The sequence below is a fragment of the Bos javanicus genome, chromosome 3, assembly GCF_032452875.1.
Source record: "Bos javanicus breed banteng chromosome 3, ARS-OSU_banteng_1.0, whole genome shotgun sequence".
NCBI classification, from domain to species: Eukaryota; Metazoa; Chordata; class Mammalia; order Artiodactyla; family Bovidae; genus Bos; species Bos javanicus.
Genome location: NC_083870.1, coordinates 22,845,871 through 22,873,587, shown reverse-complemented (window position 1 = coordinate 22,873,587; position 27,717 = coordinate 22,845,871). Strand labels below are relative to the sequence as shown.

General features: G+C 45.1%; 1 protein-coding gene across 2 annotated transcripts; it reads left to right on the top strand.

Moving 5' to 3' along the window:
- Positions 1 to 146: 146 nt before the first annotated feature.
- LOC133242801 (neuroblastoma breakpoint family member 4-like) lies at positions 147 to 27,663 on the top strand. 2 transcript variants are annotated; one of them, XM_061409003.1, is made up of 14 exons: positions 147 to 971; positions 2,933 to 3,047; positions 4,107 to 4,321; positions 5,370 to 5,421; positions 9,675 to 9,889; positions 11,100 to 11,151; positions 12,027 to 12,241; positions 13,190 to 13,241; positions 13,894 to 14,063; positions 15,102 to 15,153; positions 16,236 to 16,402; positions 20,035 to 20,262; positions 22,447 to 22,646; positions 26,541 to 27,663. In XM_061409003.1, exons 1-13 carry the CDS (start codon positions 794 to 796, stop codon positions 22,635 to 22,637), a joined length of 1,902 nt encoding a protein of 633 aa, XP_061264987.1. In that variant the 5' UTR covers positions 147 to 793; the 3' UTR covers positions 22,638 to 22,646; positions 26,541 to 27,663. The 2 variants fall into 2 exon arrangements, with proteins under 2 accessions (XP_061264987.1, XP_061264977.1); XM_061408993.1 differs by having other exon boundaries at positions 13,888 to 14,063.
- The last annotated feature ends 54 nt before the right edge of the window (positions 27,664 to 27,717 follow it).

Genomic DNA, 27,717 nt, shown 5'->3' with positions numbered 1-27,717 from the left:
TGATGCAAAGAACTGAGTCATTGGAAAAGACCCTGATGCTGGGAAAGATTGAAGGTGGGAGGAGAAGGGGACGTCAGAGGATGAGATGGTGAATGGCATCACCAACTCAATGGATGTGAATCTGAGTGAACTCCGGGAGTTGGTGATGGACAGGGAGGCCTGGTGTGCTGCAGTCCATGGAGCTGCAAATAGTCACACATGATTGAGCGACTGAAATGAACTGAACTGAACTGAGGTGACTTTATGACAGCCTGACAGAAATTAAGACCTGCTGGCAAAGTATTTCTCCCATGAATATTTTTATACACAGAAGAATGAACAATGAGAACTCAGCTTCAATAATTTTTGTTAGGAGATAGATCAGTGGTATCTGGACATGTGTAGTAAACATCAGAGTGACTGCTGAGGGCTTGGGTGCTATCAGTGGTGATGTTCACAAAGGGTCATGGCCTAGGCACCTGGAAGGCAGGGGCCCCCAAGATTCCATGAACCCCTCCCCCTACCAGTTCTGTTATGGCAACTCCAGACGGTTGCCTAGCATGCTGGGTCCCCCTCCTTCACTGCTGTCTGAGTCTGAGCCCCACACAGCACCTTTGGCTCTGAGCTCTGGCATCTTCAACTTCTCCTTGTGGTTGAGAACCCTCTAGTTGTTCCCAACAGTAAGTCAGGAATTCCAGTTTTTGTCATCCCTCAGTGCTGATTAAACCTATGTGATTTTGCTTGTCTTTAATCCCCCATATATTGGGTGTCTCCTCCCCACCCTTGGCTTCTACCCCTTCTACCACATGTCACCATGGCTGTGTGTCTTCCCTCTTTATCGGATCTGAGGGCAGAACGTACCCTCACGGAAATCAACCAGGAGCTTCGGTTGCAGCTGGCAAAGTACAAGCAGGACTTCAGGGACCTCACAGAGAAATTCCTCATATCCCAAGCTACTTCTTACTCCCTGGCCAACCAGCTGCAGAAATACAGTAAGTCTTCGAGGTCATGATCACCAAAGCAATGAACGATCACTGTCTTCCCTCTAAGACACTGTAAGTCTCCAGGATTGGTCTCCTTTTCCCTTTGTCCTTCTGAGTTCCATTCTGACCACAATCCAGGAAAGGTAGTAGTGGCTCTTTTGCCTTCAGTTTCCTGAGGCTGGGAAAACTGAGGCACAAGGACTGGAGGCCTTTTCCAAGTTTGCAGTGATGTGTAGGGTGACATTAGAGTTAAAATCCCAGACAGTGATTCCTGGTGCAGGCACAGGAGTGCCTGTGTCTCTCAGGAGCAAGCTAAGCTGTGTGGACTGGAGTCTTTTCTGTTCTGTATCGGATCCTGCATGCCTCTTGGCTGAACCTCTGGGACTAATGAACTCCATCAGTTCGAGGTTCCCTGAGATTCCATCGGCAAAGCCCTGTGCCAGTTACACTGGGGTAACGTGTGCTTAGACACTGTAAGAGGGAGCGGATAGGATTTAAAGGAGCTTAAGGATGAGTCTGCTTCTCATTGAAACCATGGTTTCTGTGATGCCATCAAGACAGAGACTGCCTGGTGAGAAGGAAGCTGTGCTTTCTGAGTGTGCAGGTTCTCCTTCCTGAGTCCAAGAAAGCCATGTGACTCTGTGGCAAGATTGAAGGTGTTTTTGGTGAAATCAGACAATCTGCCCTTTCCTCCATCTCCCCACTTGAGCTGGGGAATCTTTGGTGATACAGGTTGACCAGGAGTCCAGGGGAACCTGAGTCTGTGCTATAAGATGTGTGACCAACATGAGGATGATGGCAAGTGGGGGAGATCACCAGCCCCAGTAAAAACCCAGGCAGAATGTGAGGAGCCCTTTGCACTCATAGTCAGCCTGGCAACTGGAATCATTTTTGCGTGTTCAGTAAGAGCGGCCTGGAGTAAGGACAGAAGTCAAGACCAGGGTACATGCACAACAAGGGCATGAGAGGAATCTTGACAAGAGTGTGTGTGTCACTTTCCTACAGTCATTTTCAATGAAGCGATGAGGGAGTCAATGACAAATGACGGACACAGAGACAAGTAAGGGGTAAAGCCTCCTATTTAAGAAAGTGAAAGGATGAGCTTTGGGGAAAGGACAAACTAAGTTTTATTTGCACCGCTCCTTATGATAGTAACAAAATTCTAGGAAAGAAATTGTGAGGCTGGTGAAGAAGAAATGTCTCACCAGGACCCTGGTGTGGAGGTCACCAGAGCACAGTGGAAAGACGTGGACTCCGGGCCAGGCTTCCTGGGCTCACCTCCCTGCTGGGAACCTTCCTGTGTCTCTGTTTCCTCCTGTGTCTGTGTGGTGCTGTAGTAGTAAGTATTGTTTGAGTTGTAGCCAGTGCTGAGTAAATCTGACCAAGCCCTGACAGTCGTGCCCGGCTCAGTGTAAATACACTTAGTTCATAGCTCTACTGTTCCTAATAACACAGACTTTCTCAGTGTTTGGCGTATCTCTTTAGGTCCTTATGGATTCATGTATTCTATTTCACACAAGTGTGTCCAGGTGAGTTTTATACCTTGAGACCCTTGTTCGTTCCTGAAATCCCAGCATGAGGGAACCAGCGGTCCTGTAGTCCTAGGGGCCTTCCTGACCTCACAGGAATCGCCACCCCAGGCCCTGCTCAGGGTCTCACCTAAGAGGCTGCAGGTCTTGGTTCAGTGGCCCAGGATTCAGGGTCCGTCTCAGGAGACGTGAATTCTGACTTTGTCAAAGGGCAGTTCATCCTGTCTATTTACCTTCTGTGCCTAGGAGCTTCTCTTTCCTCACCTCTACAATGGGGACTAACCTCGGTTCAGACGCTGAGGAATCAGATGTGGAAATCTCTCCATTGAGACTGGAGGAGGAGTTACATCCACCACTCAGGTGGCCTGTCCTCCTCCCTTGAAGGCAGTGACCACAGCAGCAAGGCCAGCTTTCCCTGAGGCAGTGTCTCTCTTTCCTCAGAGTGTGAAGCATGTAAGGACATCGTTGAATCCGTGCTGGGGGAGAAGCTGCTGTTTGAGGTGCGGAGGCCAGCAGAGAAGCTGGCAGAGAAGCCAACGCTTGATGAAAGGCTGAGGTAAGGAGGGCAGGGATGATCACGGCGAGCACAGGGCACAATATTATAAAATAGGTGGAGAACACCAGTTGGTGAACCATGGATTCCAGTTGTATTCAGGAAGTAATTTACTTTGCTTTTACATAAACTACTGACTTGAATCTCATTGTGAATTCACTACATTCAAGTGAACCGGGGGCACTCGGCTCATTCACAATGTTGCGCAATCAATACCTTATTTGCCTTTAAACCACACCCCCTCCTGACTGACCACATCCTGGAATCCTTCCTTGACCCTGTGTTCTTACGTTCTTTCCAATTCACACCAGCTTCACCTGCCCACACTCTATATCTGGCTGTGTGCCATTCACTGGACAGTACTTTGTGTTGCCACATTAAAAACACAGAAAACACTTTGTGTATTCTTTAATGAAAATGGGCATGGCTGAGTGAGAAACCGAAGAGACACTTCATGGTGCAGGTTAGGAAGACATTGATGCATGCATGAGCACTCAGTGGTGTCTGACTCTTTATGACCCCATGGACTTAGCCCACCAGGCTCCTCTGTCCATGAAGTTTCCAGGCAATAATACTGGAATGGGTTGCCATTTCCTGCTCCAGGGAATGTTCCCAACTCAGGGATCAAACCTGCATCTCTTGTGTTTCCTGAATTGTCAGTCAGATTCTTTACGAGCTGAGCCACCAGGGAAGACATAAGGTTATCTTTACACAAGGACAAGATGAGTGAAATGTCACAAAATCTTACAGGAGTACTTTCTGATACAGAGGAAACCTTTGTTTACCTTCTTTCTCTTTGACACAGGCCAGTCATCACATACGGAGTAGGAAATGGCAACCCACTCCAGAATTCTTGTCAGGATAACCTGATGGGCTGAGGAGACTGGTGCACTATAGTCCATGGGGTCACAAGAGCCGGACACGACTGAGTGACTGAGCCAGTCATCAGATGTGTGCCAGAATTCTGTTTCGAGGTCTCCTTGGGGATGTTCTCACAGAAATCCCTAACCGTCTTTCATCTAAGTCTTTGCCTTTTACACTTGCATCTTCTATTCCACCTAGGACGTGTGCCACACTAATTCGAAGTCAGGCAAGAGAGCTGACCCAGTTACGGCAGACACTACGGGATGGGAAAGATGACTCTGTCCTGCTCAAGCAGCACCTCGAGGACCTCCTCACCCGCAATGACCCCGACAGCCACCAGGGGCAGGGCTTCCGAGAGAGCCTGTCTGAGGGGTACCGAGTGGCCAAGCGCCTTGCCTGCAAGCTCAGTCCAGGTGAGGGGGCCACAGACCCTGATAGCACTGATCCTCTCCTAGGTCCCCAGTTGATAAGGTGAACACCTCCACTAGGAATGTGTATCAGATTTCCTGTTTCGTGTCCTATGTGGGGCTATGTAGGAGCAGGATTGTCTAAGAGGACAGAGGAGAAGTGCACAGAGTGGACGTCATCATGTCCCAACGGTCTGCTTCCTCCCTGATGGACCATGGCCACTGGGGCAGGAGGCAACATCCAGCCAGCATTAAGGCACAGAAAGGAGGAGGTGACAGGAGGCAGCTTGTTAGAGTCAATAGAGTCCTAGACAAAGCTTGAAGTTCCCAGGTTCCAAGCTGAGTGCTGTGTTCATAACTATGTGAGAATGATTACTTTTCCTTATGTTAGTAACTGTTCTCATCTGTAAAATGGATGAAATAATCTGTTGATGGTAGCTATAGTGATGAAATTTTGGAATATTTACAAATACACTGCAGAAAAAAGAAAGCCCTTCACTTTGTGGTGTTGGATAAGGTACTTGATAGAGTTGAACTTGGCATTGGGAAAATGGTTTAAAGTGGAGCACTCACTTTCCATAGAGAGACTTTCCCAGATAACACGCAAAAGCCACGTTGAGGAGCCAGGATGTTCCCAGATGGAGGAATGTGGACATGGTTGTTCTCCTTCGAGAAAGGAGGGCATCTTGTGGGACCTGGGAAGCTTTATAAAGGCTGTGTCTTTGGCAGAATTTGTGGCAGGATGGATGATACATTTGTAGAAGTGGAGATGGAAGATGGACAATGTGAGGTGATATAAGGAAGAAAAGACAATTTAAATGTTTGCCCAATTTCAAGCAGAGGGTGTCCTGAGGATGATCTACCAGTTTAGAAACAGACTGCCTGCTGGATCAGAAATCCATGCTTGGGCAGTTGTTTAAAGACAATGCATTAAAACTTCCATACAGTACTAACTCATACATAGATATTTATGACTCTGTGACCATATGAGTCCTGTGATTGTAGTGGGTGAGGTGACTAGAAGCTGACTGGACACTACTGATTTTGTTTGCAGAAATGTATGAAGATGAAGAGGATGAACAAGCACAAGAAAAACTAACCCCCAGGTAACAATTAACTATCAGTTCAGTTCAGTCACTCAGTCATGTCCGTACTCTTTGTGACCCCATGGACTACAGCACACCAGGCCTCCCTGTGCATCACCAACTCCCGGAGTTTACTCAAACTCATGTCCATCGAGTCGGTGATGCCATCCAGCCATCTCATCCTCTGTCGTCTCTTTCTCGTCCCTCCTTCAGTCTTTTGTAGCGTCAGGGTCTTTTCAAATGAGTCAGCTCTTTGCATCAGGTGGCCAAAGTATTGGAGTTTCAGCTTCAACATCAGTCCTTCCAATGACTATTCTGGACTGATTTCCTTTGGGATGGATTGATTGGATTTCCTTGCAGACCAAGGGACTCTCAAGAGTCTTCTCCAACACCACAGTTCAAAAGCATCAGTTCTTCGGTGCTCAGCTCTCTTTATAGTGCAACTCTCACATCCATACCTGACTACTGGAAAAACCATAGCCTTGATTACATGGAACTTTGTTGGCAAAGCAATGTCTCTACTTTTCAATATGTTGTCTAGTTTGGTCATAACTTTTCTTCCAAGGAGTGTCTTTTAATTTCATGGCTGCAGTCACCATCTGCAGTGATTTTGGAGCCCCCCATAATAAGTCTGGCACTGGTTCCACTGTCTCCCGATCTATTTGCCATGAAGTGATGGGACCAGATGCCATGGTCTTAGTTTTCTGAATGTTGACCTTTAGCCAACTTTTTCACTCTCCTCTTTGACTTTCATCAAGAGGCACTTCAGTTCTTCTTCACTTTCTGCCATAAGGGTGGTGTCATCTGCATATCTGAGGTTATTGATATTTCTCCTGGCAATCTTGATTCCAGCTTGTGCTTCGCCCAGCCCAGCGTTTCTCATGATGTACTCTGCATGTAAGTTAAAGAAGCAGGGTGACAATATACAGCCTTGACCTACTCCATTTCCTAAATGGAACTAGTCCATTCCATATCCAGTTCTCTAACTATTACTTCCTGACCTGCATACAGATTTTTCAAGAGGCAGGTCAGGTGGTCTGGTATTCCCATCTCTTTCAATATTTTCCACAGTTTGTGGTGATGCACACAAAGTCTTTGGCATAGTCAATAAAGCAGAAATAGATGTTTTTCTGGAACACTCTTCCTTTTTCCATGATCCAGCAGATGTTGGCAATTTGATCTCTGGCTCTGCTGCTTTTTCTAAATCCAGCTTGAACATCTGGAAGTTCACAGTTCATGTATAATTGCAGCCTGGCTTGGAGGATTTTGAGCATTTCTTTACTAGCGTGTGAGATGAGTGCAATTGTGGAATAGTTTGAGAATTCTTTGGCATTGCCTATCTTTGGGATTGGAATGAAAACTGACCTTTTCCAGTCCTGTGGCCACTGCTGAGTTTTCCAAAATGCTGGAATATTGAGTGCAGCACTTTCACAGAATTATCTTTTAGGATTTGAAAGAGCTCACCTGGAATTCCATCACCTCCACCAGCTTTGTTTATAGTGATGCTTCCTAAAACCCACTTGACTTCACATTCCTGGGTGTCTGGCTCTAGGTGGGTGATCACACCATCGTGGTTATCTGGATTGCAAAACTCTCTTTTGTACAGTTCTTCTGTGTATTCTTGCCACCTCTTCTTAATGTCTTCTGCTCTGTGAGGTCCATACCACTTCTGTCCTTTATTGAGCCCATCTTTGCATGAAATATTCCCTTCGTATCTCTCATTTTCTTGAAGAGATCTCTAGTCTTTCCCATTCTATTGTTTTCCTCTGTTTCTTTGCACTGATCACTGAGGAAGGCTTTCTTATCTCTCCTTGCTAGTCTTTGGAACTCTGCATTCAAATGGGAATATCTTTCCTTCTCTCCTTTGCTTTTCGCTTCTCATCTTTTCACAGTGATTTGTAATGCCTCCTCAGACAGCCATTTTGGTTTTTTGCATTTGTTTTTCTTGGGAATGGTGTTGATCCCTGTCTCCTGTACAATGTCACAAACCTCTGTCCACAGTTCATCAGGCACTCTATCAGATCTAGTCCCTTAAATCTGTTTCTCACTCCGCTGTATAATCATAAGTGATTTGATTTAGGTCATACCTGAATGATCAAGTGGTTTTCCCTACTTGCTTCAATTTCAGTCTGAATTTGGCAATAAGGAGTTCATGATCTGAGCCACAGTCAACTCCCGGTCTTCTTCTTGCTGACTGTATAGAACTTCTCCACCTTTGGCTGCAAAGAATATAATCAATCTGATTTTGGTGTTGACCATCTGGTGATGTCCATGTGTAGAGTCTTCTCTTGTGTTGTTGGAAGAGGGTGTTTGTTATGACCAGTGTGTTCTCTTGGCAAAACTCTATTAGCCTTTGCCCTGCTTCATTCTGTACTCCAAGGCCAAATTTGCCTATTACGCCAGGTGTTTCTTGACTTCCTACTTTTGCATTCCAGTCTCCTATAATGAAAAGGACATCTTTTATGGGTGTTAGTTCTAGAAGGTCTTGTAGGTCTTCCTAGAATTCTTCAACTCAGCTTCTTCAGTATTACTGGCTGGGGCATAGACTTGGATTCCAGGATATTGAATGGTTTGCCTTGGAAACGAACAGAGATCATTCCGTCATTTTTGAGACTGTATCCAAGTACTGCATTTCGGACTCTCTCGTTAACTCTGATGGCTACTTTGTTTCTTCTAAGGGATTCTTGCCCACAGTAGTAGATATAATAGTCATCTGAGTTAAATTCACCCATTGCAGTCCATTTTAGGTCGCTGACTCCTAAAATGTTGTTCACTCTTGCCACCTCCTGTTTGACCACTTCCAATTTGCCTTGAAACATGAAGCTAACAATGCAGCTTCCTATGCAATATTGCTCTTCACAGCATCAGACCTTGCTTCCCATCACCAGTCACATCCACAAGTGGGTGTTGTTTTTGCTTTGACTCCGTCTCTTCATTCTTTCTGGAGTTATTCCTCCACTGATCTCTAGGAGCATATTGGGCACCTACCCACCTGGGGAGTTCATCTTTCAGTGTCCTATCTTTTTGCCTTTCATACTGTTCATGGGGTTCTCAAGGCAAGAATGCTGAAGTGGTTTACCATTGCCTTCTGCAGTGGACCACATTTTTGTCAGAACTTCCACCATGACCCTACACGGCATGGCTCATAGTTTCATTGAGTTAGACAAGGCTGTGGACCATGTGATTAGATTGGGTAGTTTTCTGTGATTGTGGTTTTCCATCTGTCTTTCAGGAGCTGGTAATGTGTAGGGAAAATATGGACAGGGTCACACAAGAACAATAAGTACCTCAAGAGAGTCACATGCCGGAAGTGCTTATGGTGTAATTGACTTCACTCAACCCACATGGAAATGTCCCTGTAACTTGGTTGTCTGCTGTCTCTGTGCTACTTGTATGTGTGACCCAAGGCGAATGCAGCACCCTTAGGATTTCATATACACACAGAGAGCGTCTGTTCTCTTCTAAAGCAAGTCCAAGTGAGATAAATATTTGTACACAGTTGTCTTAGATCCTTGGAAGGAAGGTAACTAGCAACAGAATTAGTAAAGAAGCAACTAGAAAAATTAAACACCAGGACAACTGTCCCAAAAAAAAATTGGTAGTCTGTGACAATAGTAAGTGAAAGAGGCCTTGGAGGACTTTCAGTTCCTAAAGCGAAGGTAGTAACATCTCAGAGAGTCTATAAGCTTTAATATCTACATTCACTTCACTGTGCATACTCAGTTGCTCAGTTGTTTCTGAATCTTTGTGACGCCCACGGAGTGGAGCATGCCAGGCTCCTCTGTCCATTGCATTTTCCCATCGAGAATACTGGATGGAGATTGCCATTTCCTTCTCCAAGGGATCTTCCTGACCCACGGTTCGATGCCACATCTCTGCATTGGCACGCAGATTCTTCACCACTGAGCCACCGGGGAAGCCCTTATTCACTTGGCTACTTCATCTTAAATTCAACTAGGACCCGGGGGAAGCACTTGGTGTGGAAGTTCATTTGTGCTTCCTGTTCCTGAAAGGACCACCCTGGGATGGTTGAGTCTCCTTCCTCATCAGAGGTTTGTGGCCGGTATGTAGGGTACCTGCTTGTCCCCCTCTCCCATCCCCAGACAGACACACTCTGCTTCATATAAGAGAGGACAGTTCCTTCTCTCTTTAAGGGGCCTGCTCCTTTCCTCTCTGTGACCACTCCCCATGCCTCCTGTCAAAACCAACCAGAATGGCTTGGGGTCAGATCTTCTTCATTTAATTTTCTGTCATTCCTTTCCCATCTGACACAGCATGGAGCTGCAGGAGGTTGAAAAGAGGGAAGTGCCTGAAGAATCCAAGGATGAATGTGGTTTGATGCCTTCAAGTCTCCAAGGAAGTTCTGACAGCCACCAGCCTTACAGTGATGACAAATTTAAATTTAATGAACTGGAAGTAGACCTTGGTCAGGATGGAGCGTGTGGTTGCTCTCATGCTAAAGAAGATGAAATTCCAACCAAAATCTCAGGTAGCCCCCATATTATTTCTCCTCACAAGCTCTGTAGACCAAAGAAGGTCATCTCTGAGGACAGGTTGCATAGACACATCTCAGTTGAAACCAGGAAAAAGGGTCTATTCTGGAACACAGACATCAGGTGGGTCAGGGAGCTTGCATTCTTCTTTTTGCTCCGGGCTTGTCTCTGTCATCCTGACCCCAGTGTCAGGCATTTGACCCAGATCACTTGTGACAACTCTCAACCAACTCAGCTGGAAATCCACAAGAGGGGTCTGTCAGAACTAGTTTGGAGCCAGTGTGTTGTTCCCTGCAATGATCTAATTTTTGTAAATGTTCCTGGCCTCTCCACAAATGATGACAGACTTGCCTCTTTATAAGGAGAGGTGATTTCCAGGTTTTGTTTTACTGCTCTCAGCCCCAGTCTCCCTTTTCTCGATATTGGCAGGTCTTAGCTAAGATGTTATCTGACACCAAGACAGAGACAACTGTACCATTGCCTTGCTTGGATGTTTCCATGAAGCAAGGCTGGGCTCTGGCAGTTCCTCCAGCTTCAAATGCCATGGTTTCTGTGTAGCACCAAAGATTCCTTTTGATTGGAGGGTTCATACAATTCACTGGGCTTCCCTTCTGGCTCAGATGGGAAAGAGTCTGCTCGCAATGCAGGAGACCCAGGTTCAATCCCTGCATCATGAAGATCCTCTGGAGATGAGAATGGGACCCACTCTAGTATTCTTGTGTGGAAAATTCCATGGACAGAGGAGGCTGGTGGGCTGTAGTCCATGCGGTCACAAAGAGACAGACACTACTGAGTGGCTAACGCTTTCACAATTCCCCTGTCACTCTAGTCTCAAGTATAAATTCCTCTAAACCATCAACAACCACATAATCTGATGGGACTAAGCAGTACTATAGAAACAATCTAGAAAATAACTCAGCTCATTTTCTAGCATCTCTGTGGAAAATACATTTTTAAGTGCTTATACAGACTCAGAACAAAGGATGTTGGGAGAGATACCAGATCAAGCAGCAAATTTCCTCAATGGGTCTGGACGCAGTCCAGTCTAATTCTCATAAGACTTAAGTGTCCTAGAATATCTTTGCTAAAGAATTATGTTCTTACAATGAAAATATTAATGTCCTTGTTGTATATGTGTTTACTGAGTAGATACGTGTGAGGTCTGATTTGCTTATTATGACCTGCTGTCTCTGAATTTCCTACTAGACAATGAAAATGATCACAAGCAAGTGAGTGGACAAGAGCTCACATTTCCCAGGTAATTTGAAGATCTGTGGGCTGTGAATGTCAGTGGTGACAGCAGGAAACCTCAGATCAGAGAAAAATAGAAAGTACTCTGTGTAACTCTTTCATCTATTCATTTGACTGCAATTATCTCATTCACAGGGTTGTCATTTATGTTTCTCAAGTTTGTGCATTTCAGTTTTTTAATCCTTCAAGTTTAGCAGTGGACAGTGAGCTGACCCAGGTGGAATAACTAAACCTGGGATTCCCGTACTCATGAGTTTTCTCCTGAGTGGTTAAAGGAGGGGGAGATCCTATGGGTCTTACACTGGTTTGGCATCAGCCTGCTGCTAAATACTGTATTTCAAGGGAAGAAAATAGAACGATATTCATATTACAACAAAATATTGAAAAAATAGTTCTTGAAGGCAGAATGTCTAGTCTATAACTCCTTTTTCTCCAACTCTGAAAAACTGATTTTGAAGCTGTATTTGTGCAAATAAAAATTTTAATTGAATGGAAGAGTCCAAACTCAAACAAAACTTTAACTTCTTAAAAGCTGTGTTCACTTGGACACAGGATATCCAGATCAACACAATGTGTGCAGAAAAGTCTGAACCACTGTCCCGGTCCTCTGTGAGTGCTGGGGGTCAGGACGTCAGCGTGCAGGGAAAATCCGTCTCCTCCTTCAACCGCTGGTTGTGTGCCCAGTGCCCAGAGTACCTGCTGGCTCTCTCCCACCCCATGGCAGCCACCCTCCACTCCACATCAGGAGGAGTTACTTCCCTCCTTAAGGGGACTGCGCTTTTGCTTTCTGTGACCACTCCCAATGCCTGTCATCAAAATCAGCCAGATAGCGTGGGGTCGAATCCTCTCAACCTTCTGTCATCCCTTCTCCATCTGGTACAGCGTGAACCTGCAGGATGATGAAGAGAAGGTGGTGTTCCAGCAATCCCAGGATGAGTGTGTTTCAGTACCTTCAACTCTGCGGGAAGGTTCTGCCTGCAACCAGCCTTCCAGTGATGGGGAATTTGCATTTGATGAAGAGAATGTGGCGTCTGCCGTGGATGGAGCCTGTGGCTGCTCTCAAGCTGAAGAGGATGAAATTCCAACTGGTCTCCCAGGTAGTCTTCAATGTGTCTGCTAGTCTACTCTGGGAGAATTATCCCCTTTGATAGACCCTGGGCTTACATACTGAAGCCTGATTTGAACCAGACTCTATATCTGCATTTAAAATAAGACATTCTATGATCGAACTTTTCTAAGTTTCCTGTCATAGTGGTCCCTGTGGTAAACCACTCTGCCCAAGGCGGTCCTGCCAGACGCACGTGTACCTCGGCAGTCGTGGCACAGGAGGTGCCTCTCAGGCTTCCTAATTTTGAATGAACCTCTTATCTCACGTGAAATGCTTTAATTTTCATTTCTGGGTAATGTCCCTGAGTTCCTACACCTGTCCAAGGCTGTTGGCATTCTTGTTTATACCTTTGGAGATCTCACTACTTTGGTTCACTTCTATCAACCCATGGTCTCTCTCTTTTCCTTTGACTTACCTTGTTCGAAGTCTTCTGAAACCAGAAGGTAAGCCACACTGTCTTCTTTTGGTATGTTTCTCTGAGGTAAGGCAGGGCTGGAACTTCCAACCTGATGAATGGCCGCTGTTTGCAGCTTTGAGATTCATTTGACTTGATGGTGTGTGGGTTCCACTCCCATTATATCTCAGTGTGTAATCACTTATCCCATTAATAAACAACATTTCAGATGAAAAAAGCCTGAGTGTTATAGCAGGCTGTGGATGTAGCTAAGTTGTTCCCCAGGAACTGTGGGGAAAAGGATGTATTTAGCTGTTTGCACAGACTCAGGACCAGGATACTCTGCCAATGACATATCATATCAAGGACATTCATCCAATGGCTCAAGAAGGAAACCCAGTGCCTTCTTATGAGGCTCTTTCTAGGGCCTCCTGTATTATTTCTGTCTCAATAGCCTGTTACCACATTGTGAAGACAGACACAGGATTGGGCGTTTTTGAAAGGTATTTGCCTGATATAACTCTTCTTTTAATTTATTTGCAGAAAACCAGAATGATCACGATGACCTGAAAAGCCCAGAGGTGGTTGCCCCGAGGTAAGTTTGCATATCTGTGGGCTCCTATACAGTGATGACATCTGCAGACCTCTGATCCAGGGAAAAACAGAAAGTGCTGAATATATTGTGTCGTCACTTTTGCCCACCACTATTATCCTATTTCATAATGTCCTCTGCTTTCACTGTGGTACTTCTATTGTTTCCCATTTCTTATTTACTTGTCAAGTTTAAATCCCAAGTCCGTTGACCCAGGTGAACTAAGTCAGAGTGCTGTTTTTGCACTCAGTTTTTATATCAGGTGTGGTTTACAGAGTGAGATGCATATCTGCTTTCTGTTTGGTGTTAGCATGCTGGCATGCGTGCCATAGTGATGTCAATGCAATGTGAATGGAAGTGTGAGAGCCAGTGTTCTCTGTCCCTGTATGTGAGGCGTGACTGTACCATCAGAGGGAATTCAGTCTGTTCATCAGCCTGTTATTTGGCCAGAACACTGAGCACCTGCTGCTCTTTCTCTCTTCTGCCCTGTAAAACCTCGCTGTGTCTCACGCACAAAACAGAGTTTTCTCTCTCTAATGGATCAGACCCTTGACGTGCTTCACCACTCAAACATTCCATCGAAACCAGATAGGACTCTACAGTTTCTCCTCAGTCTTGGCTTAATCTTTTGCCCTCCCTCCCCGACCAGGTTCAGCAGACAGCTGCCACAGATGAGAGAGAATGGTGTCCCACGGGACTCTCTGGATGAATACTATCTGACTTACTCGGTTCTTCCTGACCTGTCAGACTCCTTCTGGCCTTATAGGAGCAATGCCATCTTCTCACCTGAGGACGTGGATGTCTCTTATGCCCGGGATGTAACCAGTGAGTATTTTCTTGTGATAGACCTCCACCTGGATGCCCAGGTAGACTCTGTATTCTTTGTACTCCTTGCCTCTGGGGTGCTGAGATTTGTCATCCCTGTTGGAAGCTCTGTAGACGTGATTTGAATCAGACTCTGTGGTAGAGTTTTAAGTACAGACATCAGGTGGGTCTGGGAGCTGTGCTGTCTTCTTCATTCAGGTGAAGCCTATGAGTCAGGCCCCAAGTTAGATCATGGACCCACGGCTGGTGCGACACACTGACTCACTTGTACGTGTGCAGGGGTCCGGAGATGACTGTATTTTTCCTGATTCCTATGCAATGTCTCCACTTGCCCACAATGCTCCCATTTCCATACCCAGTTGTCCCTTGAACTTCCGTGCCTTTCCAGAGATGCTCACAGCCATAATTATTTGTTGCTTCCCTGGTGTCAGTGCTGTCATCCCCAGGGTTTGTCTCCTCTAAATTGCTTGTCTTAGCAAGCCAATCATCTGGACCCCAGGATGCAAAGAGCCCTCCCATCACCTTGCTTGTATGTTTCCATGAAGCAAGCCAGAGCCCTGGCATTTTCCCACCCCATGAATGACTGAAGGTTCCATGTAACAACTAGGATTCATGTGATTTGAGGTTTTCTTCATTCCACTCATCATTCTGCTAAGGCAGTCAGTATATGATGAGAAAAGCCTGAGTATTACAGTATTCTGCCAGAATGCAGGTGGGCTATTCCCCAGACTCTGTGGGGAAGATAAATCTTTAACTTTTTACTCAGTCTTGGAAGAGAATACTGTGGTGAGGATATACCAGGGCAGGGAGATCTTGCCTGATGGGTCAGGAAAGCAAACCAAGGAGAGACTGAGATCCAATTTGAGGCATCTGGAATATCCTTCTTAAAAGCCTATCATCAAAAAAAAAAAAAAGCCTATCATCTCACTGCTGATATTGTTGTCCCTGTGGCAGAATACTGGACACTGGACACTGGATTATTAATTTACACAGTGAGATCTGCTAAGTGTTTCTCAACTTCTCTGAATTTATCCATAGAAAATCTTGCTGATCTTGAGGACGAGGAAGATCAAGACATCATCTCTTCTAGGTAACCATGGAGAAGCATGGGTCTAACATCAGTGGTGACACCTGGTCATCTCACATGCAGGGGAATCGGAAAGTGCTGAACATGCCTATTTCTTCCATTCAGACAACCACAAATTGTCCCTGTAACAAGGTTGTCTGTTTTCACCCTTTATGAATCCCTCTCAATTATAGTAAATTGCAGTCAGTTGCAGAGAAGGCAATGGCACCCCACTCCAGTACTCTTGCCTGGAAAATCCCATGGATGGAGAAGCCTGGTAGGCTGCAGTCCATGGAGTCGATAAAAGTCGCTCAGTCATGTACAACTTTTAGCGACTCCACCTTCACTTTTCATTTTCATACATTGGAGAAGGAAACAGCAACCCGCTCCAATGTTCTTGCCTGGAGAATCCCAGGAGGTGGAGCCTAATGGGCTGCCGTCTATGAGGTCGCACAAAGTTGGACGTGACTGAAGCGACTTGGCAGCAGCAGCAGCAGTCAGTTGAAGCAGGGCTACTGATCAGCCACAGGATTTCTTGTACTCCTCTGTTTTCTCCTTTTTATTAAAACCAGCATGTGATACTTATCTGCCTCTGCCACTCTGGGTTATGACCTTGGCAGGTATTTCACGGCACGGAAAGTAACTAGGAAAAACAGTCATGTCACATTGCATACTTGAAAAATTGGTCTTGCAAACGCAAGATATCTAGGAGTCTATTATGCTGCCAGTGCTGGTGTTCATTTGTATGCAGCATGTAAATTTCAACAAAACTTATGTTGTATTTGAAGTCACCTTGATGTTCTGAGGACGTGTGTGACATGACTATGTGTCCTGGGGTGGCTCATCTCCTTCCTTCTGAACTCATTTCGTCTCTGTGCTCAGAGCATCTCATGCTCACTGTCCCTCACTCTCTTTCCCTTTGCAAGCGCCTTCAGGCCCCAGATGGGAATTGTGGGTCAGGGGGATTGTTGTACCTCCCTCTAAGGGGACTCTCCATTTGTGTTTTGCAACCTGTCCCTTAACCCTCCCATCAAAACCAGCTATGGCTCCAGGTTGACTAATTCCTCTTGTTTAACCATGGGCTCTCCCAACCCCACAAATCTCAGTGTGGAGCAGCTGGTGGTAGAAGAGAATGAAGTCCAGCCGGACTCACTGGATGAATGTTATCTGGCTGCTTCTGTTGGCCATCATCTGGCAGGCTCCTGTCATCCTTATAGAAGTGCCTCCTTCCCAACAGAGAGAAGAGAAGTTTTCTTGGCTCTAGATGTAAACGGTGAGTACTCCCAGGCAGCTTCTTAGGCTCAGGTTGATTAGAACTATGTTCTCAGTTTTAATTTTTAGAAGGCATCACGAGCCTTTGCATTCTTCTTGCCCCAGACTGCCCTCTGTCACCTGAACTCATCTCATCAGCACAGCCTTGTGGTAGCAAATCAGACCAGAGAGGGCAAGTGGAGGGATAAGGGCAGAATCTCAGCTACCACTGTCTCACCTGCAGGAATTTGTGTAACAGAGCTCTTTTTATCAAGATAAGAATCCTTATAGTCATGAAATTTTGTTGCTAATTTTATTTCTTGAATAGTTTCTGGCAAGCTCTCTGACTTTGCATTCATGATTGCAGTCTGCTCCATATTTGTAATGCATGTTATACTGTCCCCAGCTCCCAATTCTTACCCCTGGGCTGCCTACCTCCCTCTGAAGCATTTAGATACGAGATCCTGAACATCAAATCTGCCTATGCCCTGTAATTTCCAGGAAGCCAAATATATGTCTCTGTTGTTCCATCCTCTAGAAATTCCCGTGTGTTTCATCCTTTATGCAGCAAAAAGGAGTCTTCCATGTGTGGGTTATAGTTTCAATGTTTTACACAATCTCAGTGGTATAATCTCATGGAAACTATCCATAAGCTGTGTATATGATAGGGGTATTGACCTAATTTATGAGCCAGGTCTCCTTGGGTAGCAGTTCATAGGGTGTGGAAATTAAAACCTAGTATGAATCCTTTGGGGCTATTTTTTTTACTTTTTCTTTAGGAGATGCATTTTTATTGTTAGGAATTTGACTCATAAGATCATCTTGATAAATGAGGAGAAACTCCATTATGTATCAGACTATATCTGACTTCTTTAAAAATGATATTGGGCATATAAATGCTGTCCGTCAGTCATTTGGTGCCTTTTCACATTGGAAGCAGTTTCTTTCTTATTTCCCATTCTTCCCTGAGGAGCAGAGAAGCAAAGGCTTTCTCAGGATCACAGTAGTTCACAAACCAGAAAGGGAACACACGGTTATTGTGTGCCTATTGTCTGCCAGGCTGCTTACTAAGCGAGCTCCAAGTGCACCACAACCCCTTCAGCCTCCCAGGCACCCTCTCAGGGAGCTGTGGTGCCTCATGGTGGAGCCCAGGGCACTGAGGCTCAGCGAGGTGCCTTCACTTGCCCCGGATTCCGGGCCACTGGCAGGTGGGACACTGACCTCTCCTGGGCCTGACTCCCTGGCTCTGGCTGTGTCCTCTCCTCTCAGCAGTTGGACCATCAGTGACTAAGAGAGGATGTTGCTCACCTTGTCCTTTTTGCCCTGAACCAAATCATTTGCAACTATCTTAATCTTCAACAGAAGTTGCCAGAGGGCTGCAGAGAACCCTGTGGTCCCTCACTCAGATCTGCCAGCTCCCAAACCCTCTGTGCACTCTGTCCCAGGACCAGAGCCCGTGGCTTCTGCAGCCCCTCCAGGTGGAGCCACAGCTCCTCAGGGCTCTCTGGGGAATCAGCCAGGATGAGAGTCCACGCCTCTCCCCACCTCCTGCCCCCAGGTCACCTGCTGTCATGACGGGTCCAGGTAGACTTTGAATTTGGCTGTGCTGAAGCCATTAAAAAACTGTGGTGCTCTATCTCAGAAGCACTGACAGCCGGGTGTGGGTTCCTGTGAAGAGGATGAGTGAGGCTCAGCCTTGTGTCTCAGATGTGTGTTTGTGATGTGTGTGATATGGCCCAGGCCTGGGAGTCCATTGTTCACAATGGGCCAGGGAAGGCCACATCCCCACAGATGGATTGAGATGAGTGAATAGAATATCTAATCTATGCAGGGATCCATCCTGTGTCTTGATTCTCATGATAACCCGAGGACAGTGTGGATAGCTATTATGCAGCCATGTGGGTGCAAGTCATCAGCTCTACCCCGTCCTCTCTGTACAAGGAGAAACCCTGCAGAAACAACACAAACACTTGATTCTTAAATTACAAGTTGATCTTCTATTGGAGGCTTTCCCCCACACTAACAATAATGGGCAGTATTGTTGATGTTTGATAAAATGTTTGGTTATTTTATATTCTGTCAATGCAGAGAATATTCAAAGCATAGCTTATAAAAACCCATTCTCAAGAAAGGACAAATAAAATTAGATGATGAAATTACACAATGATAATTAAAAACAATCCTAGACATTGATTCAAAATAATATTAGAGAATAAGAGGATACGTAGTTTTGACAGTTCTTTCAACCACCAAACGTTGTACAAGGATTTACCCTTCAGCCCAAATGAATTATCATAAAATCTGATTAAGTGTCCTAAAATATGATGATTAGTGATTAATGAACTTTGCCTAGTGAAATATGAAGGGCACACCAGACTGAGAGAAGTGCTTCTGGAGAAAGCCCTGGAAGCTCACAGAGGCTCCTGGTACAGGCCTGGGGTCAGAAGGGGGCCAGCCTGAGTCCTGGGAGGATTTGCAGTGGGAGTTGTGGGAAGTGATGTTGCAGAAGAAAGAGGGACTAGAAGACAGGAGCACTGGAAAGGCGGTGAGGAGGTTAGATTTGTGTAGCAGGGAAGGGAGGATGAATTTCCGTAAACTGAGGAGCATGTGATGAACCAGGATTGGGGGGTGATAAGACAGGTGAGCTTTGAGAGTGTGGAGAGGACTGAATCAGAGAAAGCAGTTAGAAGGAGGTTGGATGAATCTTTGATGAGAGTCAGACACAGATGCTCTCTGGAAGACTAAGAGATAACAGGTACATGAGAGACAGTTACAGAAACACACCTTGTGAGGGTGCGGATGCATAAGCAAGAGGTGAGAGGAGAGCCCCCCAGCAGTGTAGAGCAGCCCTGGGGGCCGTGACCTCACATGAGCCTGACCTGGACCAGATGAGGGTACTTCACGTCTTTGATTAGCCCATGTTCTGAGGATATGTACTCATTTCACAGTAGAAACATAAGCAGATTTCATTAGCAGCACTGTCCAGGCACCAGTGGAGGGACGTGTATTGAAGGAGTATACGTATATTATCTCTCTAAAGAGACACAAAGGTGTTCCCAATAGGGTCTCAGCCCTCTCCCCCACTAGTTCTAGTTGCTAATACCATCCATCCCCACTCTGCCCCATGTGGGAATAGAGTTTATTCTGTATATACATGTATGGGTGAGTGGAAGGGTAGACAAAATTTCAAGCAAGGAAGTTCAGAAGTGTCTGGAATGTACTGTATTTTCTCAGCTCAACTTCTAGTGGTACCTGAAGCCTTCAGGCCAAATGTCTCTCCCTGTTCTTTTATTCCTGTGGGTATATATTAACAACTCTTTCTCCCCCATGCCTAGAGGCCTGTCTAGAACCTTCTCTCTAGGCTACAAGACTAAGGCTAATAACAGAATAAGAGGCCTGACCCCCTGTGTCACCCAAACCCTCTAGACTCAAGTGGGTGATTTCTCATTTCAAGAAATTGCAGCCTAGCCCCTGCCTTCTCAGCACCCCAGTCACAGCCATAAATATGGCATCTTCTTCACACTGACGTCTGCCTTTGCTGTCTGGGGTATTGGGTGGTTTCACTCATGGGCTGGGACAGCAGAAATGGGAGTCTGGGAGGGCTTAGCAAGGAAAAGCTTCCACTGATCCTACTGAACCCTCTTTTACTTTCAGGGGACACCTGGGAGGACTGTCACCGGGGACCTGTGAGTTTCCCAGGGTCAGAGGTGCCAACTTCACAGGCACAGCTTCAGGAAAGCACCCATGTGACTGACTGTCTGCAGTGGCAGCTGGACCAGCATTTCGACTGTGGTGACAGCAAAGCCATGCTTGGTCTTTCTTCCACCAACGGGGGCTTTACCTCCAACCCTGATTCTGGAAACCAAGGACCACTCTTTCTAGGTAAGAAAGAAAAGGGGATTAGGAAGCTCTGGTCCATGTGCTGGTCATCACAAAGCTGTGGGTGGAGGAGGCAGTGGTCTTCTCCCACGCCCACTGTCAGCCCAGTTGAAACCTGTGAGACTCTAACAGTGTCAGGTGATCAAGAGCCTGGGACTTAGGACCAGCTCAGCCTCAGGCCCTGGTTCGGAAAATTCTTGCTTGTTTAACTGAGCCAAGTTATTTATCTTCCTAGGTATTTGCTCTGTCCCTCATCTGAACTCTTGAAAAATTCTATCTCCTTTGCATATTGTTGGGAATCTTAAACAATATAATGTCCAGGGCATCTGATTCGCTACAATTTGTTTGATAACCACTATGAATATATAATATCTAAGTATTGTGTCTTTCTGGTGCTTTAACACTTACAAAACGATTGCACAATGGTTGTTTATGGTAGCATAAGCTTTATAGTCTCCACTTTTTCTAGACCCCATCTTCCCTGGCTTTCGGAGAAAGGTAGCTTGTCCAATATTTTCCTCTCCTTTCAACATCCGTCATCAAGGCAATTTACTCTGTTGGGTGCTCTCAGTAACAGTGTATTGGTGGTGGTTTAGTCACTAAGTCGTGTCCGACTCTTGTGACCCCATGGACTGTAGTCTGCCAGGCTCCTCTGTCCATGGGATTCTCCAGGCAAGAATACTGGAGAGGGTTGACATTTCCTTCTCCAGGGGATCTTCCCGACCCCGGAATCAAACCTGGATGTCCTGCCTTGCAGGCAGATTCAGCAAGAATAATTCAGCAACACTGTATTAGCAACATTCAATAGGGGTGTAAACACTGGCCCTGCAACTCAGTCCCATGTTTGCTTTTCATATCCAGTTTCTTTTCCTTATTTTTCCCTCATTTTAAAATAAAGGGCGACCCTCATTCTTGAAGTGCACCCATCAGTCTCTTTTATGACACTCCATTTAATTCATTCTTTCCACTCATCTCCATGTCAGTCTCCTCTGGGTCCACCTCTGTTCAAATTTCCTTAAAAGAGCTTCCAGACCCTCACATCCATTTCATCTGGGACGTATTCATCCTTACCCTCCATCGCTCTCCACATCCTCCACTGGAGCCTGGCGCTACCTGGCGCTCATCCCCCAGGCTGTGGCCTCATCTGAGGAATGAGGAGAGACCCACGTCCTCAGGTGGAGCTGAGATGAGAAGGAGCCCCCTTGTGGCAGCATGGAGAGTCTCAAGGAAAGTGCTCAGGGAGGGCAGGGATGCAGAGCCTGACAAGAGCCACTAGGTCTCGTGGTGTTTGTTGTCTTCTCTTCCCTCTCGTCTCTCCTTGTGCTTGGCCTCCCACATTCCCAGCCAGGACTGAACCCCACTGGCTCAGTCACTGTTTCCTGCTCACCTTCCATGGAGACCTGAGCAGGAATCCAGGCTTCACAGCAGATTTTGCAGCCAAGGCTAGTTTTAATGCCCTTTACTTTCACACCCCTTCACACTGTAACTCCCACCCGCCCCCCGGCATATCTCCTAGTTCCTGTCACCAAACAGAGTTTCTTGCTCATTCTTCTTATTTTTCTATTTTCTTTTCCAAAGTCAACTCATCAGGAAGCCAACAGAATGATCCATTCAATAGCTCGAATCCTTCATTCATTTATTCCATCACAAACACACTCACTTGTGAGGTTTCTTCCATTTTATCATATTGTCTATGCCTTATTTTAATTATGTATAATATCATATGTAGTGTGTTTACATTATATGAAGTGTATATTGATGCACATTTAAAAGTTTTCCAATTTAGACTTCCCCACTTCTTTTCTCTCATGAGGTTTTCCTTCAGCTTTGACTTTGCTTCATCTCTTCCCTCCCAACAGTACAAACTGCATCCTGTAGGTGTTTCTTGCCTCTGTCTTTTCTACCTAGGAATTTTTTGTTGTCATCCATTTCATTTTTCTTGCTCATTTATGGCATTTGGAAAGATGTTTGCCCTGTGGCACACTTAACAATACTGGGTAGTATAAGGAAAGTCAGCAAAAAAGAAAACACAAAAATATCTCCATGTCTTCACCTACCCATGGGCTTTCAGATGACCTTTCATGTTCCTGCACACTTTCTGTACCTGATGTCCTTCTTGGGTGGAGGAGTGAGTCTTTGTAAATCATGAATAACAATGGATCCTGTTGGCTGTGGTTTTATCTTCAGAGCTGGGTGCTTCCATCAGCATGAAGAACCCTCCCAAGCTGCAAGGTGAGGGCTCCACAGCGAGCACACATGAGCATCCAGTCTGCAACAGGATTAAGGGCTTAAGTGTCCTGAAACAGAAGAGCATCAGAAGAAAACTGCTGTTTGGCAAGTGGAGACTAGCCTGCAGATTCCCTGGCCTTCAAGCGTAGGGTACAGAGGTAATCCCATGCACTTCTTCCTTATGCTCTTGATCTGTTATGGCTCAATCTCCCACTAATTTTTCTCTTCCTCGTTTGTTCACTCAACAGCTGACACTACCTCTGTGTGGTCTTTCCTCTCTTTTGGGGGCTGCCACCCTGCAGGGCCCTTGATCTCAGTGTCGTGTTTCCACTCTGACCTCTACTGTTTCTTCACTGCTACCGTCCTCACATTCCCTCTGACCTTTTGTATTAGCCACAAGGAAGCCCAGATCCATGGTCCTCCTCATCAGAATAGCAGCATTTAAGCCTCTGAAAACGCTGGCCTTAAACCACACACATTCTCCGTCTCTTCACCTTACTTTCCCCACCCCTGCCTCCACGTCCACTGCCTCTTTCTTCCAGGATCACGTCATAAGGAATCACTCGCATGTGAGTTGGCTTCTGGAGAAATGAACCTAGGACGGCCCTTAACCCTCAGCTTTTCCACCTGAATAAGAAATGCCAGAACTGAAGGGAAAAGCCTTGATTACTAAAATAAAATAAGAACCTGGGTCATAGGTGAGCATGCTGGACTGGCCCGAGTCATGATTCCCCTCAGCCTCCGATAGGCGGAACTTTGCTAACGTGCAGGGGGCTTCCAGGACCTCACTGGAGCTGGCATTCGGTGGAGGGCAGTAAATGGCCCACTAAAGGATATCGGGGAAAAGGAGATACAGAAGCCAGGTTTTCAAAATACACAGAGCATGAGATGGACAGGCATTCAGACCTCTCCAGTTTTACTCACATTATTCCTTCTCCATATTAGTAAAAGCCCAGAAAAATGAACTGAGTTGAAATCTGAGGCCAGGGAATGTAGGACAGCATTATACTGAATTAACTTTGGGCCACATTTATGAAGACCCAGGGAGCTACACAAGAATACGAGATAATCATTGCTTCAGACAATCCAATTGAGAAGGCCAATTATTTATATGCGAGTAACAGAGAAAGACCAAAAAATTTTTAGGCCAGTGGAGAGACGTCCATATTGGACTAGAAGGAGGAAATAAAAAGAGTGGTGTGAAATAGTGTAGGTCTAGTGAGTAGTTCTAAATCATGCTATTGTAAAATGAAAACGGATTGAGTTTTGAGCTAACATGAATGCCTTAACCCAATCCATTGAAATTCTGATTTTAAAGTTCTGGGGATGAGGTTTGGATATCAGTATCTTTCAAAGCTCTGCTAATATGCATCAAGGATTAGAAGCACTGTGGGTCTGATAGGATATAAGTAACCAATATGGCAGTGGCCTATGAGTGGCTGCTTCCTAAAAAAGCTGAATATCAACAATTAAGGGAATTTGCATTCTTCTCTCAACAGAACTATTTGTACAGCCTGAAGAAGATAAAAGAGAAAAAAGGAGACGTAGATAGTTAAGTTAGATATATAATCTCTCTGTTTGGATTCAAATTTCTCACAATTTTCATAGTGCAAGATTTAAAAAAAAATTACATAGAACCCAAAGTATAAAATTGACCCTCCCCTTGCCATAAGAATAAAATTTAGTATTTCCTCTTCTGCTGTTAAAATGCAACTTGCAGTTAGCTATTCACTAAACATGTTTCACAGACTACTAACTGGCTCAGAACAGCAGGTTCAACAAATTTTTTTTCATTGAATATATTCTTTATGCAAAAACCCCATAATGAATATTAGGCCTTATCCTGCTATAGTTATCCTTTTACATACCCTTCTATCAGTTCAGTTAAATTGCTCAGTTGTGTCCAAATCTTTGCGACCCCATGGACTACAGCACGCCAGGCTTCTCTGTTCATCACCAACTCCCAGAGCTTGCTCACACTCACGTCCATTGAGTAGATGATGCCATCGAACCATCTCATCCTCTGTCGTCCCCTTCTCCTCCTGCCTTCAATGTTTCCCATCAGGGTCTTTTCTAAGGAGTCAGTTCTTCACATCAGGTGGCCAAAGTATTGAAGTTTCAGCTTCAGCATCAGTCCTTCCAATGAATATTCAGGACTGATTTCCTTTAGGATGGACTGGTTGGATCTCCTTGCACCCCAAGGGACTCAAGAGTCTTCTCTAACACCACAGTTCAAAAGCACCAATTCTTTGACACTAAGCTTTCTTTATGGTCCAACTCTCCCATCCATACATGACTACTGGAAAAACCATAACTTTGACTAGATGGACCTTTGTTGGCAAGTCACGTCTCTGCTTTTTAATATGCTGTCTCAGTTTATCATAACTTTTCTTCCAAGGAGTAAGTGTCTTTTAATTTCATGGCTGCAGTCACCATCTGCAGTGATTTTGGAGCCCAAGAAGATTAAATATCTCTCTGTTTCCATTGTTTCCTCATCTATTTGCCATGAAGCGATGGGACCGGATGCCATGATCTTCGTTTTTTTGAATGCATAGTTTTAAGCCACCCTTTCACTCTTCTCTCACTTTCATCAAGAGGCTCTTTAGTTCCTCTTTGTTTTCTGCTATAAGGGTGGTGTCATCTGCATATCTCAGGTTATTGATATTTCCCCTGGCAATCTTGATTCCAACTGTGCTTCATCCAGCCCAGCACTTCGCATGATGTACTCTGGATAAAATTAAATAATCGAGGTGAAAATATAAAGCCTTGACATATTCCTTTCTCAATTTGGAACCCGTCTGTGTTCCATGTCCAGTTCTAATGATGCTTCTTGACCTGCATACAGGTTTCTCAGGAGGCAGGTAAGGTGGTCTGGTATTCCCATCTCTTTAAGAATTTTCCATAGTTTGTTGTGATCCACACAGTCAAAGGCTTTGGCCTAGTCAAGAAAGCAGACGTAGATGTTTTTCTATGTTTTTCTATACACTAGCATAAAATATTAGGAGAGACTCTTTCTTTGAGAAAAGTTTGAGGAAAAGGTGATGAAAATTCAGTATAACTAAACTGAATGCTCTTTCACTTCAGAGTTTTATTTGTGTAGATGTCAAGGATATTCCTAGAAATGCCTTAAGGTAGATCCAGCATGAAATGAAATCACCTTCATAGCATTTTGGTGTCCATGGGATGCGAATGGCTTGAGACACAGTTACACTCCCTGCTCTCTTTTTGCTAATTTTATTTTGAGTTTCCCCCCTTTCCATTCATTCCTCAGTCTCTTTGGAGCAGGATTTCCCTGGAAAGCCTTATTCCTGTCCATGAGGATGACCAAACAGCCTCTATTAACTGTTGACTCCTCCAGATTGGAGATTTCCTCTTCTCCTCTCCCTTCCTGCAAATGTATAGGAAGGACCTTGTGGCCTGGGTTGTCAGTAACAAGTCATGTGGTTTTGGATAGTCCTTAGATCCTTGAAAACATAGCTCCTCCTCTGTGAATTATGGAACTGGACTTGGATTCGTTCTGAGGTCCCTATGGGTGCTCACAATCCAGGACTCTCTGGTAGCCTGCTTCTCCTCCTCAGAAGGCAGGATGAAGAGGTAGAAGAGGGTGTCTTTCTCAGTTGAGGGTCCTCTGCTCCCATAGCAGTCTGTTTCTAACTGTGTATGAGGGATGCTCGGCATGTCCATCCCTGAACATGTGGGAAAGTGTACAGATGAAGGGGATTCAGGGGTGAAATGACTGTTGAGGATTGAGTGGTGGGGGTCCATTTAAGGCTCAGAAGCAGCTTTGAGCTGAGATATCACCAAGCAAGGTGGGGTGAGGACTGGGGTCCTTAGATGCTGCACCACAGGCTGGATGAAAGTTTAGGGAGCTATTCCTTCTAACTCATGGATCTCACTTTTCTCTCCAGCCAGCCTGTGGCTCTCCCTTCAGCTCGTCCTGTCAACAGGAGCTCTGTCTGCCCCTGGCCCCAGTCACCATGTGGCCATCCCTCCAGGCTCAGCAGGACCTAACAAACACTCACGTTTCTTCTCTCTCTCTCTGTCTTTCACAGATACCAATTATTTTAGGAACTAAGAAAAGATATTGTCAAGTTGAGAAACCACACTATAAAATTCCCTTTTCCATTTGATGAAAAACAAAATCTACAACAGCAACTCAATTTAAACCTCAGCAACACTGGAGGGATCCTTTCCTGAGAATGAACATCCCAACCAACAACCACTCTCCACACCCCAAGGGACAGAATTGATGGGAGTAATCCCAGCATCAGCCTCGGAATGTAATCCTCAGTAAGGTGATCAATGCTTTGATGGACACAGAGTTTGGAAAGACCTTAACTCTTGCTCCTCTAAATATCCATCCTCCACACACCAGCATGGGAACAACTGCAAGAAGACAACATATCAACCCGGTCACTCTTTGCCACCAGATGGACTGTGCTCAAAGCATTTACTATGCATTGTTCTCGCTGAAAGTGTTCATCCTGTGTTTAATGTTGAGGTAGATATCAGATAACTGCAGAATTTAGACCTTTGAACCAGACAACTGGCCTGTCTTTCTTCAAACAGTCGATGTTTGCACCAAAAAGACAACAGAAAGGAGAAGAGATGTTTTAGGTCCCAAAGAACTAAGAAGATTGTGTTACTTTATTTCTTTAGTCCTTCGGAACCTCAAACATCTCCTCTCCTTCCTGTAGTTGTCTTTGATGGTCGTGACATTGACTTCTTTGCAGAGGATAGGTCAGTTGTCTACTCAAAGGTCTACATTTCGCAGTTGTCTGATCACTTCCTCATGATTAATTCGGGTGAACCCTTTTTGCCAAGAACACCGTCTAGTGCCTGTTGTGAGCTTCCTAGTGCAGCCTGTGGAGGCTGAGCGTCCACTTCACCTGTCACCACTATTATTATTCCAGCATTGAACACTGTTATGCAGAGGCTTGTAAGATCCGTTCACTGAAAAGACAGGTTTTTGTGTCTGTAATGAGTAATTTGATTAGTGGTATTTTGAGAGTGTATGAATATTGTATTATAGGATGCTCTTTCTGTAAAAATTTTACCGTCCTTTATTGATCCCTGATGTGTGTCAGATATCATATCTGTGGTATTGCCAGCTTTGTGCTGTGGAAAAGACAATCCCTACCCCTAACATATTATTAAAAATGTTTTTGAGTTTCACTGTGGACTCATGCTTTTTTAAAATTCACTGTTATATTCCATTATTTTCTTACA

Coding starts and splice junctions, on each gene's coding strand:
- LOC133242801 (XM_061408993.1), top strand. CDS start 794: ATGGCTGTGTGTCTTCCCTCTTTATCGGATCTGAGGGCAGAACGTACC. Junction 11,152..12,026: donor CAAGAGCTCACATTTCCCAG/GTAATTTGAAGA, acceptor CATCTGGTACAG/CGTGAACCTGCAGGATGATG. Junction 12,242..13,189: donor AATTCCAACTGGTCTCCCAG/GTAGTCTTCAAT, acceptor ATTTATTTGCAG/AAAACCAGAATGATCACGAT.